This window comes from Anser anser, assembly GCF_964211835.1.
Source record: "Anser anser genome assembly, chromosome: 3".
NCBI lineage: Eukaryota > Metazoa > Chordata > Aves > Anseriformes > Anatidae > Anser > Anser anser.
The window spans coordinates 117,083,509-117,102,772 of record NC_139722.1 but is presented as its reverse complement, the minus strand read 5'-3'; the positions used below and the strand labels follow the sequence as shown (position 1 = coordinate 117,102,772).

Below are 19,264 nucleotides of genomic sequence, written 5' to 3'. Positions count from 1 at the left end.
GGCCTCCCCAGCACGGCGGGGCCCTGAGGGGAGCGGGGCGGCGGCCTCCGCAAAATGGCGGCCGGGGTCCAGCGACTGGCACCGCATTTAACTCCTGGATGTGCAGCCAGGGCGGGCAGCGCCGCTTTGGAATTAACCTCTGCTCCTACACAGCAGTGCCGTGTTTTTTTTTTTTGTTTTTTTTTTTTAAATACGAAAAAAATGTATTTGGAAAAAAAAAAAGATTTAGTAACTCAAATTCTACCCCTTTGACAGTCTACAGACTATGTTCAATTATTGATAATTCAAAGGTAGCAGAACTGGCTCTGTGCATTAAAGTGCTTTCATTTCTAAAGTAAATTCTAAAGCTTGCCTTTGATAGTGTAACAAATTGTCATTTGCTCCAGGGTTTTTTCCTTCGATTACTTCAAACCTAAAGAAACCTTAATACCACAAAGTAGTATTAAAAACATCTGACATTATTACTGACATCACACCATGCTTGTGTCAATAAAACTGGATGTACAAGTGCATTTGTTTCTAGGAGACACTATCCAGTTGCTTAAAGGTGGTGTGCCCGCAGAATTGGAGCGGCAGCACGGTCACCCCAGGCCCGCTTCAAATCATCCTGCAAAAGAACCACTCCCAAGAGGCAAAGGGGAAAAAAAGTGCATCGTCATCACCTTGGACACGCGCAGTTACTACCTGTCATCACAGTGTGAAAGTGTTGGCAAACCCCAACATGTGGCCACACCTGCATGGATGAAAAACTAAAAAGGAGCTACTTAGAAAGATATGGTTTCATCTTATCCGTGTTTGGAAAATAAATGCAGCTCCCCTCCTACCACCAACAAGAATATTTATACAACAGCAATGGAGTGTCAAGGAAGTCATCGTGTTGGTTACTGACTTTAAACCTCTTTTGGAAAACTTTCACTGACAAATCAGATTTATAAGAAACTCTTTTCTTTGTATTTACTTGACTACTACATTTCACCAATATGACCAATACGTCAAAGCAATCTTACTAGCTCAGATGCAGTCCAGTTCCACAGAAGGAATTTTTTGAACCTGTGCAAAGAAAGGACAATTTTATTAAGTTCTACTAGACAAAAGGAGTGTTTATAATTTATTTGTCAGAAACCTGAGCGAAGCTTTGAACATGTGCACATTCATGTACTGCTAGCACCCAGAGAACCAGTCAAAATTGGCAGCTGTCATTAGTTCAGATAGTATTCAAGCACAAAATGGTTGGTATGCTGAACAGTCTATAATAACATTCAAAAAAGATTAAAATTTTATATAAGCAAATGCTGTAGGTCTGTTAGAACCTTCTAGGTCTGCTACAGGTATACAAGTAGCGCCAAAGAATAATAAAGGTAGCTCAGTACTTACAGATCTTAAAATAAGAGTCAATTGCCTAATGCAGTATTTCAGCAGTACTTCAGCTCAGTTCAGCAGTATTTCAACTGCACCTCTTTCCTAATCTCCTCTTCTACATACTCCAGTTGGAGCCGCACCTTCTCCTTTTAGTCTTCTCACTGTTCTTAACTTGCACAAGTCTTGAGCAGCCTGTCAATCAGCCTCTCTTTTTCAATCAGCATTCACTGAGATGGTTTTTCTGTAGGCTGACGTACAGGCAGAGATGTAGACAATGAAATTCACACCCTTTCCTAATGCTAGTTTGTACATACAAAGAAAAAGGAAAAATCTAAATCTTGAAACAGTATGTATTTTACTTCAATTATTTTTAACACCCTTCTGCAACCAATACAGTTAATTGCGAGCTAAATAACTTCATTTCCTCAGAGCCTTCATTTCGTATTAAAGTAATCACAAGATTGAAAGAATCAAAACTCTAGTCAGGATTTAGCAGATGTAGTTATGACAGTTAGTGATTGGTAGATTAAAGTTGAACTGCTGTGAAGACAAGTTATTTATAACCTATTTTTCTACTAAAAAAATGTTTTCAAAAATATTATGACCTGAAATGTGAGTGTTAAATCCATCTTTCTAAAAATTAGTAGTTTTAAGGTTTCTGATGAACATTGAGGTACTGTCTTCCCAACTTGTTCTGAGCAGATAAACAGAAGTCTACTTGAATGGATATTCCACAAAAGTTTGGGTTTCATTTATTCATTTATTTAAAAGACCCTTCCTCTGATTGAAATCTTCCACTGACACGAGAGAGGCTGACAGTCCGTCAATTAAAACTCACAACAGTAAACTAATTCCCTCCATGAATACACACTGTAAGCAGAACTGTACACTTAACAACCTCATTCCCACCCCTCACCCCCCTTTTATATTTCAGGGTTGTTTGCTAATTTTATTTCAACAACAGGTGTTATTTCCAAATACAGAAAAAATTCTTCAATGCCCTGATACACAAAGAAATGTCTCAGGAACGTGTTCTGTTTTAAACCTAGTTCTAGTTTCCCATTTCCCCTTTAAACTACTCTTTCCTTTTCCTCTGCACTTGAGGATCTAACAATCTAGTAAAAATGGTTACTCCCAATATCCGAGCACAACCACTTAATTCTTGCTCGTTATCAGCAGCCATTCAGAGGTTACTTTAAAATCCAAGGTTCCAGCACAGGATGCATCTTTTCAGCCACCCTACCTCAATAACGCAATGCTCCCTTCAATTTTCCTTGTCATAGATTTGTCGTGGTGAACAGGATTCTCGTAACTCAAGGCCAGCAAATGCAATTAAAATATAAATACTGAAAGCTCTGCTAATATGTAATGGATGTTGAAGATCTCAGTAGAAACAGTCAAATTGAAACTACTGGATCAGTTAAGCAAAGGGCATGTCCTACTTTTACTAATACTTTTGAGTACCTTTAAAATAAAAAGCTATTTTAGTGATAAAGACAAGCTTTAGGTATTTTACCCACCGCTCTAACCTTCAGAAGCTCAACATGTTATATGTATGTATATATTACACACACACACACATATATATATTTTCAAGGAAAAAAGTTGTAATTATTCTTTGCTTCATTAAGAAAAACTGTATTTCAATACTGAATTCTCAAACACCAATATGAAAGAAATACCAAGCACTTGCAACAGTCTTAATGCTTTTATGGCTTTTGATAAACCAGAGCCCTCAAATAGTATGGGCAGATGCAACATTAACCACCTGAAAGACAGCACAAGGAGTTAACTCCAAGAACTTAGCTAATTGAGACAACTAAACAAGAAACTTTACTTTTTCTTTGCCACTCAATGGAATTGTTAACCCCCACACACTTCAAAGCATGACCGCTGCACTAAAAATGCAGCATAGGTATTTTGACATTCTTGAAAACAAAAACCAAAAAAATAAAGAAATAAAAAATAAAAAAAAAAAATAAAGAGATGCAGATGGCAGTTGATAGGCTACTGACAGGCAGTAAACAGGCTACAACACAACATGGCTAGGAGTGATGACAAATGAGTTTACTACAGAAGGGAATGACAGTAAGTGCCCTGGAAAGTGCTTGACCAAGTGATGCCCTTCATTCTAATGTTCTTTTAATAATAATAATAAAGTTAGAACTACTGCTGAAGGCTCACTGTTCTTCCTCTGTAATTCCTAATCCATCCTCCACGGTACCCCCCCTTCTTTTTCACGAGTCACATTCTTTTTTTGATAAGAAAGAGCTAAGGTCTTTATGTCAGAAGCCCTACTTCTTATCAAAAAGCAAGCAATTGATATCTTCTAATGATTCGGCTGTGTCACCTAAATCTCTTGCAATTCTTATTCCGTTCAGAGGGAAACAATGCACTATCACTATTTTATCATACTCAGCCTCCAGTTTTGGAGGGCTTTTTACAGAAATCTGTTTTTTCCCTTTGCACATTTATTGAAGTGGCATCTTGTCAAGCTGACATTCCAATGAAGACTGGACATTAATCTCCAGGTTTCATCAACAGTTTGTCTACTTAACAAGAACAGGTCAGTCCTCATTTGTTTGTTTGCTTTGTCATAAGCACCTCAACTTTTCTTGACTCAAGATCTTACAGCTGCTGCCAGGTGGTTGGGTAGAGTCACTAATATACAGCCATAGGTCAACCAAAAATAAATAATACAAATTTGAGCAATCATCTCTCCATCCCTTCACCAGTCAGTAGCAGCAATAACTGGTGAAGACCCATCAGTGTTCCACTACAATACAGATTTTCAACATACCCTAAGTTTTATCAATAAAACATAGTTCAGTTGCTTTGTTGATGAAAGTGCCTTAGAGTCCCTGTTTCTCTCCACTGACTACAGTGGAGTCAGATGCAACAGGAACTTTACTACTTCCAGCAAAAACAGAATCAAAAGCAGCTTCCTGCTCCTCTAAAGTCACAGCAGCAGTGGATCCTCTATCAGATGTGCCGACAAAGGATGGCCGTTGCTCCGTAATCCTTTCCAGGTCCACTGTTTTCCTACCTCTTCTTTTGCCCAGTATTTTGATGTAATTAGCTGGCACAAGTCCTGTTGTTTGGCCATCGTAACTAGCCAAAAGCCAGCCACGGATTTTGGGTTGTTGTTCTGAAGAAGAAAACACAAATGCATTGTTACAAAACAATTCAAAATACGTTGCAGTTGAGGTACAAATACACCAGGAGGTAGAGGACAACTAATCACACAGAGAAAATAACTCTGTGATAAAAGGCAGATACAAATTAGTTCACAGGAGAAATGACTAGGATCTGCATTGGTGAGGTATTCTGAAGAGTACTGTGAAGCTGAAATTGTTGACACCATCAGATTTTTTCACAGGAAAAATATTTTTCACTGTTGTACAGTGCACATGAGGAAAAAATAGCCAAGACAGTAACCACAAAGTACTCCCTGGGTAAGTTTAGGTTGTGTCATACTTTAGGGAAATTGAACAAAATTGTTCAGTGGGTTTTGTTAGAACGCATGTAATAACTAATGGACAAAAAAAAAAGCAGTAGAGATGAGGAGTTGGGTCCAACAAGGTGTTTTGTTTTTGTGAAATAAGTCATATTGTTACAGTCTGAAACGGGGGGACGTGATTAGAAAACAAATAAAAGATTAAAAGTTTACCTTTGGGTGCTAATTTGAGCATGTCACCAGCACGGAAAGAAATTTCTTCTTCTGAAAGAGCATTGAAGTCATATTCTGCTCTTCCAACTACATGATCATCTTCGCCACTTGCCCAGTTACTAGACACTGTTTCCAAATAGAAGTTAAGAAGTTACTTGCTTTGAATTAAGTGCTTGTTTGTTTTTAATAAAATAAAAATGGAGAAGACACCTTAACTGCCTCACTAAAAATTCTGACAGAGAACTGTCAGCAGTAACAAACAAATCATGATTTTGTAAGACAACATACCCAATAGCTTCCCCCCTTCCTCCTCAGCTGACGCATCTCATAGAAAGGACACAGAAATAGAAAGAAACCGTAATTTTTGAATCACACAAGGCATACCAAAAAACTGCATCCTAACTCAAGAGTAGGCTATTTAAACAGGCTGTTACCTGTATCACATGCCTAAAATTGTACCCCAGTATCTAGTTAACTTCCATTACTGAAATATAAGATTAATCTTTACACGTGATAACTAAGTGAACGTATACTCTGCACTTCTCTCACACAGCACATCATCTTACCTGTTTCTTCATCAGTGTATGTAGAAAGCAGTTTCCAAATCAGATAGGGACCTCCCATTATAACAGCAAAGAACAAGAAAATAGGCCAGGATTTTGCTGAGTTAGCTGCCTTGTCTTCAAGACCAACACGAGCTACTGTCCCCGCACTTTCAGCCCACAAATCCTCATTCTCAGAGCTCTTCCGCAAACCTAGTAACCGCTGTAGACGCTGGTAGAGATATCTTATAGTTCTCACTAAAGCGAAAGCTGAAAACACCTTTGTGAAGTGTATTCTGAGGCGGGAGAAGTGATTGGCTACATCCAACACGGCTCTGAAACTGTTGTACACAGCTGAAAATGTAGCATCCATCATCATGCTGACCGAGGCAAATGCATGCACGATACTTTCGATGGACTGAAAGGCGCCTCTGCTGCTCTCTTCAGCCTGCTGAACAAACCTGCTGGGAGGAATATCATCTGTACGAAAGCGGTTATAACCCAAACCACCATATCCATAACTGTAAGGACTATAGCTTCCATAAAAAGAGGTTCCATATGAACCATAGCCTGGAGTAAAAGAACTACTATAGGCTGGCCTGAAAGTGCTCAGACTGCTGCTTCCTGTTTGCTGTGATGGTCTTGGCAAAATAGGTGGAGGTATTCGTGCAACTGTGGGTTGTCCAGGTCTGGTCAGCAAGTTGTCACTCAAGTCAGGAGACCTAAACAAATTCAGACAATCAAGATCAGTACTCAAAATAAGGTTGCATTTTCGTTTTCCTCAGAGGTCTGGACTAACTATAAATATGACAGCGCGTTTCAGTAGTGCCAGGGTGAGGAATTTAGTAGCCAAACACCCAGTACATTGCACAATGTTTGTAAGAAGTAAAAAATTTAGCCAAGAAACACAGGTCTTTCAGGAAAAAAAAAAACATGAGATATTCTTTGTAAGGATGGAACTGCAACCCAACTGAATCATACAGATGGAAAAACCTTCAGCTAATTTATCATATAGACTAAGAAAGCAGGAAATGCTGCATCCAGATCTATCGCACCTGATGCTGTAACACCAAAGTTGTTTATCTCCATGCAAGACTGTCTTATACATGCAACCAAGAACATTTTGCAATATGAAAGCTTTATTTCCAATACTTGTTCTCATCTCTCCTAGATAATAAGCCAATGGTACAGGAGGAAAGAAGTCTGACAGCTCCTTTGAATCCACCCTTAGAGAAGAGGGTGGTGTGACCTAATTGAGAATCCAAACAATTATACAGCATATGCAAGGCCTTAGGGTCCCCTGCTTTTCCTTCTCTACCTAACCTTTCTAATAACCTTTATGCAGAACATTTAGAGATTGAATGCATTATCAGTTAGCAGAAAAAGGTATTACGAGCCTTTTTTTTTTTTTTAATTAAATGAACTTCTAGCCATTTGCATGCCTGTAAATTTCGGTTGGTTTATCTATGCCCTTTGCAGTAAGTCTCTGAGTACTAACTAGGTTGGTATTTGACTTCTATCAACCAGATGCCAGCTTTTGCTCATTTCAATATGAAACATGCTTGCTATATCAGTTACACGTAAGATACAGAACAACTTCCTCTCAGCAAAACCTACAGTTTGCAAAACAGAGTATAATATTTGTATATTCATAATGTTTGCTTTTGCCATCTTAAACTTTAAGTCTCTTAACAGTTAAAAACAGAAGCAAGAATAAGGTATTACCACAGAAGACACGCTACGCACCCAATAGTCACCTTAGGACACCTCACTTTTAAGCTCCTTGAAGCAATTTAAAATGAACTAGATAATCCCACCAAGAAAAATTACATTTCTACTCAGCAAGCTTCAGCTTGTGGTGGAAGCAGAAAGTTTTTGTTGGAAGTTCACTTTGGGGCTCACCTTTTGCCCAGTTTCAACTCACTCTAACTGCTACCGCTAGCGCCAAACATGCTACACAAGGCTGATCTTCAACCATCAAGCACTGATTTCTGGTAAAAAAAAAAAGGAACCGTACAACATCCCACGTTGTATTTTCGGGACACCCAGACGAAGGTAGTGGTGCCAGATGCCCCAGTTCCCCTTCCCCACTTCTCACAAGGCGCAGCTCCCCCGCTCCCCGGAGGCCCACGCACCTCCACGGCCTCCCAAGCCAAAGCGGCGTGTTTAACCACCCGGGTTCAGCTTCCCCACCGCGCACACCTTCCTCCTCCCCAAAACCTCCGACAAACGGCCCCAGCCCACCCCGGGGCGCCCCAGCCCCTCAGGCTCCGGCCCGACCTTTGAGCCGCCCTCAGGGAGGGCGGCCGGGGGGGGCGCTCCGGGGGGCCGATGGCAGCCGCCCGTCCCCAGCCCCAGCCGGGCCGCAGGCGTGCAGGCGACCCCCGGCGGCGGCCGCTCGTCCCCCGGCTGCCCCGCACTCACTGGAAGGCGGGCGCCACGGTGCCCGCCAGCCGCCGGTTCTCCCAGGGCTTGGGAGGCGGCGGCTGCGACGCCATCTCCGCCTCGCTGCGGGCCCGGCTGTGGGCACGGCCCGGCCCGGCCCGGCCCCCGGCGGGCGCGGCAGCACCGAGCAATCGGGCGGCGACGCGCTCCGCCGCTCCGCCCTGCCCTGCGCAGCCCTCGGCCGGCCCTGCCGCCCGCCCAGCGCCCGGCTCGGATCGAGGTGAGCGCGGCTCCCCGCGCCGAGGGCCGCTCTGAGGGGAGGCGCGCGGGCTTATGGCGGCCCGGGGGCGGCCGTGAGGAGCGGGGCGCGGAGGGAGCGGCTCCCGGAGCCGCCCCGGGAGCGGGGGTTCCCCAGGAACCTCCCCGGCTTCTTCCTTTTGGGTCTCCGGGTCTTGGCGGTGAGGGCGTGAGGCGTCGGCACGGCCGTGTCGTTCAGGTGGCAGGAAGCTGAATTAAGTTAGGCAGTGTCTGAAAGTACGTTTGTTTGTTTTTTCTTCTAAAATATAATTTCGAGTTTTCTACATACTCCTTGTTTTTATAGCCGACCATAAAGAATCCAAATCTCGTGGAAAATAATTGAATTAATAACTTTCCCTATTCTGTGAAGGTCTTCCATGGCTGAGGTATTTCTAATGCTATGCAACGGACGTTAGACATTTAATAAACTGTGAGTGGTGTGGGGAGTGCCAACATACCATGCTTCACACCATCTCATGCCATACAAAGCCTAGGGTGACATCAAATGTTGTCTAGAGGAACTAAACCCCAAATAAAATCAGGTCTTTCGTCTGCCACTGGGCGATAGACATGGAATTTGTTGATAAAAGATGTTACAGAGGCAATGACAAAAATATGGGAGACACAAGAGATGGTTTTAATGAAAGATCTGTTAGTTTACCAACAGACAAATGATGGCAGCTCGGAAAAGTCCCCCAAAGCAGAGAGAACTGGAGACAGAGAGCACTTGACAGAGGTAGTATGCCCTGCACACACACATTTCCCTGTCATATCTGTTTGTCCCTGCTTTGGAAGACAGTACACTAATTGAACCTTTGGTGTGAACAATTGTAGTTATTATATGCGTCCGCAAGTTTCCTAGATAGCCAGTAAGTGTGAGTACCTCACTGGGAGTTATACGAGTCCTTTTATCCTTGAGTTGCTGAATTACGTTTATCCTTAGGTTTTTCCTTTTTTTTTCTCTTTTAATTTTAGAATTATCCAGCATGTCTTCGCTAACAGAAAAGGACAAACCAATTGTTCAGCTATTACTGAACACTGGCACTTGCCCACGATGTATTTTCAGGTTCTGCCGTGTGGGATCACAGACACTTTACAGACATCCATACAAGGTTTGTTCTTTGTATTCCTAATTAGAATGTGTGAACATATAAACGCAGTGTTCTTTGCACACTCCTTGGAGACGATGTTGAGTTCTCGGGCTCTTTGCCTGAGAGGAAAATGCTTTGCAGAATGAGTTATGGAGAATGACTGCTACACTGCAAATTTGAGAAATGACAAGAATGGTAGAATACAAGAATTGTTGTGGGTTTGATGTTAACATTGACTGAGAAAGTTGCTACATGTTACCTGGAAATACTGGTAAACAGGGCAGAGTAGCTTCTGCACAGCACGGATCTATCACTTAGCATAGCAGTGCAGCTATGACAGTTCCCTCCTTTCTTTTTCCTTTAATGTATTAAGTAGCAAAGATTCTGTGTGTCAGTGCAGTTGATACAGAGAAGGAACCATCTGTGTACTTTTGCCTCATACTTCTTTCTTTCAGTAGAATTGAATGGGGGGCTGTAACTAAAGAATGGCACAGCACAGGTGAATGATAAATTTACCATTTTCAGTCAAACAGAGTGTTATTAGGTATCCTGTTTAGCAGATCTTACTGCTGAAATTCAATGTTCTCCTAATTTTTCCTAGTTGTGCACAATTATTCTTGCCCGTGTTCTAGTATTAGACATGTCTCAACTTGGTTTTGGCTATTTGCTCCTCTACCATATTGAGGTAGGTACCTCATATCTCTGAGGTATCATCATGTAGGCCAAATAAACATTGCCATTTACCTGGTCTAATCCCTTGTCTTTACGCTTGCATCTTATGGTGTTTGTTTTGATTTTTTTCACCTTTATTCAAGTTTAGACGCTCCAGAATTCATCTTTCAAATTTTTCTTCTTTATCCTTTTCCATTTTCTTTCAATCATTTGAGAAGCGTTCATTCCACATGCTGTTTTTCATTCTTTTGCAGCTCTACCCAATTTTCCTCGTGAGCTGTAACTATGCAGTAACTACTCTCTTTTTTATTGGAGATGTTTTAATAATTTTTTTTTCTGAACTATACCTTACCTCTATATGTCACCCTTCCTAAATTACAGACATGTAGTTAATTCTTCTCTCTCCTCACCAACACACCTTTGAATATTTGTAGGCTTCTCTCATTACATGAAGTTGTTCCTCCTCTGTCACGTGCATTTAATTTCACCCTCACATTTATCTGTTCTCATTTTCTTCTCATACTGTAGTGGCCAACTCTCTTCCTAGTCATCTTGGCTAATTGAGTTGGGGGAATTAAATGCTTACATAATCTAAATGACAAAAAGGCAATAAACACCTGTTTTCATTGAATAGCAATGGGGTTGATGATGAATGAATTTCTGCAAGTCAGTCTGTAAAATGTTTCCACTTTTCTTGGATGGTAAAGAAGTCTGTTCAGCAAAAATCAACGTCTTTGGGTAACATTTTGACAGAAATACAGTTTGTAGCTTTTTTAATTGTGCAGATGTCTTTTGGTATAAATTAAAAGGTATTAATTACATACACAAAGACTAAAGTTGGGTGGTTGCTACTGCCTTTCAGAGACATGTAAGTGCTTTTTACAGCATTTGATAAAAGAGGTGAAACCAACAACAGTAGGATCCTTCTGTTTGTGTTAGGATTTGATGAAGGATCTGAAAGAATTCCTGAAAAATAACCAACAAAAAGAAGATACAGCTGGTTTTGGCGTAGTTGATCCACCATGTAAGCGAATCAGACTTGAATACACAGAAGAGGTGCCTGATGATCTGAACCAGAATGGAGTGCTCAAGCAGATTCCTTTGGTTAATGATGACAATGCTGCTGTGGAGAACTCAACTGTGGAGGTTTGCAATGTGTGTTTGGGAATTCTTCAGGAGTTCTGCGAGGCTGACTTTGTCAAAAGGGTAAATAACCAGTTTTTAATCTATATGTGTACTTTTTAGGAGCTTTTGCATGTTGGGGCCTGCAGCAGGGAGCTGGTGATTAAAAACACCATACATACAGTTAAACAACTGAGAGAAAGAGCAAAACATTTACCCATTTTGAATATTTGAAGTGTAGGTGGCGCCATTCAACTACGTACTGCTCCTTGACATAGTGTTTGCATACCTCTTCTGCAGCTGCAGAATAGAATTTGTCAGTGTGACCATATTTTACCCAGGGTTTCTCATAATGTAACTTCAAAAATAGCAGTGCAGGTGCAATGGAATGACTGATAGAAACCTATTTTCCTAAGAAAAAGATTAACAGATATGTAGTTGCATGAGTTTAGGAGATAACCTGAGGTTCAGCTGCATACAGTACAAATAAAACCTCACTGTAAATGATGATCTCTGTTCACTTTTTGCTATATAAAGGTAAAATGAGGGGGCATCAAATGCTGTGTTCTTCAGCTTGACTAAGTGTTCCTAATATAGCAGGAACATTTCTTTACCATATAGTACTATTTAGAAAGTCACAAAGGAAGACAATGTTTCAGTGATACAACAGATTGTAGATATTGAAGAAAATATGAATTAGGAGAGTACAGGCATAATGAGTGTTGTGAACATCTCTGAGCAATGAAGTTGCTTATGTGACAAACCTAAATATCAGCTAAAAAATTCTGCTTGCATTTGAAGAGTCTAACAGATTTAATAGGAAAACCAAGAATTTGGTTTAATAGCATGACTGTATAAAAAAACTAGGACTAAATAGAAAGCGTAGTATATAGTTTCTGTTGAAGTGTGTGATGCTTCTTTTTTGTTTCCATTGAAAGAGTGCATATATGTTTACTGAACCTACTTTTAAGACTTGTTTTGGAGATACACTCTTGCACAGCAATGGAAAATCTCACAGCATTTGTTACAGGCTCCACAAAACCTGATTCTCTTATGAGGAAATTTCCTTATTTGAGATGTTGATTTCATCTTGAAAGCTCGTAATTTGTCTTTGTTAACATTCACTAAAATCGCTGAAATTTTGTTCTTTTTCTCCATGTGTGTTTAAGCTTCCTTCCAGTAGAGACATGTAGCCATCAGTTTTCACTATCTTACTTGAAAACATTTGATGCCTGTTTGGGTTCTCGCTTTATTTCCAGTGACAAACATGATTTTTGTATCAAAGCACAGTAGAAATCTAGGCGAAGTTCCCACTTATTTGTAGTGGTTGTATAGTAATCCTGAGAAAATGTAGGTGTTCTGTCGTAAACTGAAAGATGAAACATTCCGTTCTATTCTGTTACTTTGAAGACTGACTGAATTATTACTGTGGAAACCTGTTTGTTCCTGTCTTATCCCAGGACCTTAACATTTTTATTGTCATAGAATTATATCAGTGCCATGAAGAAAAATATTCTGAGTCAACTGTTCTAGACTTTGGTCACAGTGGTATAATTCCTTATGCCAAGATTTATGTATACAATTGGTTTTAACCATAAAATAATGAGTTTTGTTGTTTCATAATACCACAGCAATAAGAACAACAGTTCTTTAGTGTCTTCTTTTTTTTTTTTTTCCCTTTAAAAAAAGGGCTTATATTTCAATAAGTTGTTAGGGATTAGTCTAGTTTGTGTGTTTGGCATCTCTCTGAATGTGTATTAATATGGATTTACAGTGATGATGCTAGAATAAAGAATATCCTAAAAGATTATCTACTCACTTCCATTGCTGTAGTTTAACATTAACATTAAAATCCTTCCCTTACAGGTGTGTGAAAAGGTTAATTCTGCTGACTACCAGTTCACCAGTTTTGTATTTTCTGTGTCACTACCCCCACAGCTGTCTGTTAGGGAGGTAAGTTACAGATATATTTTCATAACTTAAATGCATATTAAAGAAAATAACTGTGAAAGGTATGAACTGGAGATTGTTGTTCATTTGCTTTTTCAAATAATAGCAATTAAAAATCAAACTTGAACACATGTTAGAAGTGATGTCTGCTCACCCCTTCCTTTTTGCTGAGTATTATTATAATTAATAAAGTGTCTGAGTTACTTCAGTTTTCAGTTAGCCCAGGAGTTACTTTACATCTGAAAAACTAAGAAGAGTTTCTCAAACCCTTAGTGTATTGTTCCGCTTGGTACAGATGCCCATTCTGCTTTGTGGATCTTCTTAGAGAAGGAATTGCACAGCTGGTGCCTTTCCTGAAATAAATGATAATTGGTACGGCAGAATACAAATGAAGAAATTTGAAGATAAACTCTTTACCTCCACAGCATTTTAAACGATGTAAAAATATGTATTTCACCTGTCTTGGGCATTGTTGAAAGTCTGGATTTGTGAAACTACAGTTGTAGGAGTTGTAAAACTGCTGATTTTGATGGCAATTCTAATCAAACTTAAATTGTTTACACTTCAGTCATTTAATTACAAAAGATAATGGTAGCATGGGCAGTATATAACCCAGATAATTTCTTTGAAAATCAAGGTAGAATACTAACTATAGTATAACTTGATTAACAAAGTGACAATTTTTGCTGAGTTGTGAGATGTTTTACGTGTTTCCTTGCTTTCCAATATAAAGTGATGCAAAAATACTCTTGCAAAGGGCAACATGGAAGTCTTTAAAATAGATGCCTCCCATAGTAAGATGTAGTAGAAACTTCAGAATGAAGTCTTCCTGGATTTGCATATAGATCTGTGGTGACGACTGTTCTCATTCCACACAGCTTGATAGTTTAACTACCTAGTACACTTTTAGTGTTGAATAGTACTGTTAGTTCTTGCTTCTCAGGCAAATTCCAGTGCAATAACCGTGTTGTGCTGACATACGTTCTACTTCTAAGACTGATTGCACATCAGACTGTCTACTTCCTATCCAAAATTAAGCATGGTTGGGGTGTTCACCTCAGCTGTCACTATGTCTGGTAAAATAATACCAGAACAAATTGCTTTGGGCTTTCTGTCTGGATGAAGTCTCTTTACTCCCATTTCATTTTATGGTCATCCAAAAAAAATGAGATTAATCAAAAAATACATAAATAAAGCACTTTCAGGCTAGGTAAGTACATGGATGCACGCATGTGCAGAACTCCAAATGTTGGTCAAAATTCCTCCAAATTGATTCCCAGGGTTAACCATAGAAGTGTAAACTTGTTTAAAAAAAAAAGAGAAGCCTTATTAGTTTCAGGGTGCCACTGATCAGGTCTTTTCAATTTCCAGTCTACCTTCCTTACTCTATTTATTGTAGTGACAGTGAGTGATCTAGCTTAAAAATATATTTTCCCCATAGCTTATGTATATAACTAAGAGGCAAGGAGAGAAAAACTAGGTGCTGCTGCTCTTTTGTAGCGTCCTTGTGGGTCTTTACCAGAATGCCTCGGTAGAGGGAGTTATTGCATCGCAGTTCTAGCTCGCTGATGTTCTCACGCTGGTCTGAACAAGTAGGGCATGTGTTTCTGTATGGTTTTGAGGCCGTCTTGGTTGCAAATGTTTTTGCAAAAAAATAATAGTTTGCTTCAGAGAGTTCCTCTTGCTGACTGAAATCTTGATGATGCTCGGCGTGGACTGGGAAAACTGACTTGACAAACGCGGTTAGTAGAAACCCAGATGTATTACTTTATAATAACTTTGTCTTCTAAGCGCAATAAACTGTTAGTTTGATAAAAGGGGTGAGATGATGTGATTGTTAAGCTGTCCGTCTGCTCCAGGTAAGGTTTCTGGTTCTTATGCTCAAACAAACAAACAATACTACAGTGCTTGGTAGAACAAAGGGAATAAAAGCTGTGGGGTGGGTCCAGAAATGAATAGGTTGTATGAGATGAGTGAGTGGGAAGCTCTAAAAATATGTCTGTTCTCTTTGGAAACAGTTTCAGTTGAGCTGGAAGCAGGTCTGTGTTAGAAGGTTCCTTCTGTCTTTTCTGTTCCACACCTTCAGTCTTGCCAAATGCTAAAGCAGCTGTTTGTGCAGCGGTGTTCCAACTGGAGAGGTGAAAATGGTTGATGGTGGTGATGAGAGAGAATGTGTTTACAATCATGGGTTTTTGTTTAGCACCTATCCACTTACCACTTCAAAAACTAAGTGGTAAAAACAGTTCCTGCTTTATAGTTACAGAAAAGCAGCAGGTAACAGAAGTTGCCATGTTTCAAGAAGTTTTGTGTTGAAACAATGATCTTTTGTTAAATTTTGCTATTAATTCTTTGAGCTGCACTCTACAAGAACACATGTAATTTTATCATAAAAGGACACCCCAAAGACAGACTCCCTCCCATTGACCTTTTGTATGACACACAGATTTTCTCTGACTTACTTAAAAAAATCAGAAACTGCCTTTTAATATTACCTTCAACTACTTTAATTATGACGGTTGTCATCCTGCCAAGCCTAAAATGTAGGACAGGAGCTGAAGGATAGGGGAACATAAAATTTACATTTGCATAGTATTTGTAACTGTAATGCAAAGAAGCTATCACCTCTTCCTACAAGTAGGATGTTTGATTAAAATAAATCATAAATACAAGAGTCCCAAGTTTATGTCAGACAACTATATTAGAATTTGAAGTGAGTCATGCCCTTCAAAAGGGTAACTGTTAGCTATGTCTGTAGTCTCAGTTGTGATCCATCATCCTGGTACTTGCTACAAGGACATTGATGCAAATAGCATCTGTAGTCATTACTCCCTGTAGGACTGTGTATACCTCATCATGGAATTCCCCATCTCGAAGCTCTTTTCTAATACAGAGAAAAAATGCTGTGGCTGGGATTGCACATGGTATTTCAACGGTTGCCACTGTGATTCCTCAGATAGCATTAGAATAATATCCTGCAGCTTGTAATCAATATAGTGCTTGTGCTAGTGTATTTCAGAAATATGTTTGCTGTTAAGCATTGCCCTGCAGGCTTGAGCTCTGTAATGAGCATTTTTCATTTTCAAACCACTTCACAAACATAAAGTAATTATGAAGTAGAGGGATCCAATCCCCTGCTTCGCGTACAGCTGGGAAAGAGCAGAGCAGGGGAATTAAGGCATAGGAGTAGAGGGACTGGTTGAATGTGATTTGGAATTTGGGATCTTTTGGCTTCTGTGCTCACAGTACCCTAATCTATTGTTTCGTCTTAACTGAAGGGGAAAAGTAATTTCTTTAATTTTCTTTCACTTTTGAAGTCAGGAGAGAGGAGATGAGATTTGACCTGTGGTCTTATTGTAGTGCAGTCGGTTTCTGACACGCAGAAGTGTTCTCTAGTTTGTAATTGTGCCCCTATAAAACAGGGAAAGGGAGTGAGATTAGCCACCCAACGGAGTACCAAACCTGCAGTGTGCTTTAAATCAAGGAATTTGAGATTGTTTAAATTGGCATTTGTCAAAGGTGGATTTCTAGACCTGGTTCTGCGGTTGTCATATTTTCTAGTTCAGATGTATGTTCAAGGAAATTCAATTGGAAACTGTTTTTATTTATGATTTTATCTGGGTTATTATGCAAACAAGATTACAATATACTTCATGGCATTTTGTGAAGCAGTCTTACTCATACTGTCTACATATGCAGTATAATGAATCACACTGAATTTGAGTAAACAGTATTCCATCGATACAACTATATTTATTTTGTTCAGTGCTGTGCTGATTTGTGGATCATGTATCTAACAAAATCCGTATTCTCTCTCCACCATCCCTCTTTCCCCTTAATATTTCTAGCACTGTTTTTAAGATTTTTCTCATTCTTTTAGATGTACCAAAGGAAAGATGATAGACATTTTTTGATTGAGTTCCTCTATCAGTGTGTAAAAGTGATATATGATGTGGTTCCTTCTGATTTCAACCAAAAGATGATGTGATCCTGGCTCTGCTCCTAAAAGTTTGATACATGTTTTCAAACCTCTTCATTATTTCCTTGACAACAGAGAGTAATTATTTTGACGGAGTTTGGGGTAGAGGGGGAGGATGTTTTTATTCTTAAAGCACCGTATATATCATATACAAAGCATAAAAGACAGGGAAGGGATTTAAGGTGCTGAAGAATGTAGATCAGTGATCTTCACTATTTTGGAGAGAGGGACTCTTATTTTTGGACATTGCATGTGTGTATATGGTTGTGGAGTCACCTTGCTCTGAATCTTTACTAGCAATCTGCAGTCCACAGATTGAAAACTACTCATTTTATTTTTCCATTGTAGTTGTTTCAAGACAAACAGCTTGGCTTTGAAATTCAGCTTCTGTGAGGATAGTGAGAACACTTAGGCGTTCAGACTGTGTGTAAACAGCACTGGTTCAATTAGTTAAGTAGTGTAACACTGGTCTTAATGTGACACAGTGGTTGTTAGCAGAGGAAGAACAGAGAATGTTGTTGCTTCATTGTGGAAAGTTTTCAATTGATTTTTTTTCTTATTAATGGCCCTTGCAATGATAGGCATTCTGTTGAAATGGAAATATTGTACAGGTTTTTTGAGTACGCGTGTCCAGTATCACTTCTGGCAAAAGTAAATAAAGACCTAATACAAAGGCCATTTGAGGTCAAAGTTAAAATTTTGGTTAAATGCATTTCGGTTTAGTAATTCAGTTAGTATGTTTTCATTGCAAGGCAGAGAGTGACAGTCACTCTTAGCACATGCAGAGACAAAATTTAAAGCCTAAATCACTGAACAATTACTAAAGTGAAGTAACAGATCACTGTGTAGGATCAATATGTGAGTCCAAAGAGAAGTGAGTGAGACTGCAAAGAGATGCCCCTCTAAAATGTCTAGCTCCCCAGAGCAAAGTTGGGGAAAGATACACTTTTGGAAGCATTTGGCATAAACACTGTTCTTCGGAAGTCTTCAATTTCTTGGACCTTTTAATTTTGCTCCAGTCTGGTAGTGTTGCACTGATTTGTTGGCTGATGCTTCCTTGTGCTTACTTTTGTATCTTTCTACTGTCCTTTCTTACCACAGGTAATTTTAATTCTGCTTTTGACCTTTGTTTCAGCCACTGTTAATTCTTGTACTGCTGAGTTCCAGTTGCCGGTGTGACACCTAAGTGATGTTCCTGGGCAGTGCCACATTAAAGGAGCCTGCTACGTTATGTTTTTTTCCATAAATAAGGTTGCTAGAGGAGGGGAGTGAAAGCATTTACCATGCATGGATTGAGGACAATCCAGCATTGGAGCGGGTTGTCCAGAGAAGTGGGGCAGTCTCCATTACTGGAGGTTTTCAAGACCTAATTGGATAAAGCCCAGAGCAACCTGGTCTGATTACATAGCGGATTCTGTTTTAAGCACAAGGTTGGATAGAGACCTCTTGAGGTCCCCGAGTTATCCTCTGGTCTCTCATGTAAGATAAATATTGCTTCTTGGAACCTCCCTTCAAAGTAATGCACCAGGAGCTGCAGAAGGTGGCATTCACGGAGGATTTGCACAAAGCAACAGAAGGGCAGCTGGGAGGAAAAGAGGAAAAAAAGAAAAGGAGAATTCAAGGTGGAATCTGCTCAAGATTCTCAGATCAGATCTGCTAGCCTTTCCTAGGTATGCTGTGTAATAAATAATTGTTAGTGAATTCCAGCGTTTGTACCAACAGCTTCTTCAGGTTTCTAGTAGCGTTTCGTCTGTTCTTTAGCTTTTCCATATTCAGCCTGTGACTGCTTGACTGAGTGCTGAGCTTTAAATGAGGAGCAGTCCTCAGGGAAAGGCTTTGTGATTGCCATAAGACCAAGTGTGTCATTTGTTTTCATGTTTTTTATAATGGATGCTAACTGTATTAGATGTTTTTTAATAATATGCCAAATCAGTTTTCAAATAGTATCCATTCAGATGCTTTTTTTCATTTCTCTGTATGGCAGATAACTGGTAGTTGCACTTGACTTAGGCTGTCAGAGTCTTTTCCTAGTTTTAGTGTTAATAACAAGTTTCAAACTCCTTTTAATGCAGCCTCTTCTGTTTTTAAAGCTAGATGGGATTTGAGGTGACTTGGTTGTCCGTTTGCAAACTGATGTCTTAGAAATGTATGCAGTTTGTTTCAGGGAGCTGGGATTTCCCGCTATCTTTTGTGTCACTTC

General features: G+C 39.7%; 2 protein-coding genes across 8 annotated transcripts in view; one reads left to right on the top strand and one right to left on the bottom strand.

The window, feature by feature from the left end:
• Positions 1-2,944: 2,944 nt before the first annotated feature.
• Positions 2,945-8,178, bottom strand: PEX13 (peroxisomal biogenesis factor 13). The gene is made up of 4 exons (XM_083829738.1): positions 7,996-8,178; positions 5,596-6,293; positions 5,030-5,155; positions 2,945-4,507 (listed from the first exon to the last, which is right to left on the bottom strand). The coding sequence occupies exons 1-4, from the start codon at positions 8,067-8,069 to the stop codon at positions 4,212-4,214; spliced, it is 1,194 nt and encodes a 397-aa protein (XP_083685864.1). The 5' UTR covers positions 8,070-8,178; the 3' UTR covers positions 2,945-4,211.
• Positions 8,105-19,264, top strand: part of PUS10 (pseudouridine synthase 10) — a 34,946-nt gene continuing 23,786 nt past the window's right edge. Inside the window, exons 1-4 of one of the 7 annotated variants that reach the window (XM_083829731.1) lie at positions 8,105-8,236; positions 9,229-9,365; positions 10,956-11,222; positions 13,005-13,091. In XM_083829731.1, the coding sequence (XP_083685857.1) occupies positions 9,240-9,365; positions 10,956-11,222; positions 13,005-13,091 (480 nt within the window). In that variant the 5' untranslated portion in view covers positions 8,105-8,236; positions 9,229-9,239. The other 6 variants (XM_083829733.1, XM_083829732.1, XM_083829734.1 and 3 more) reach the window with 6 other exon arrangements.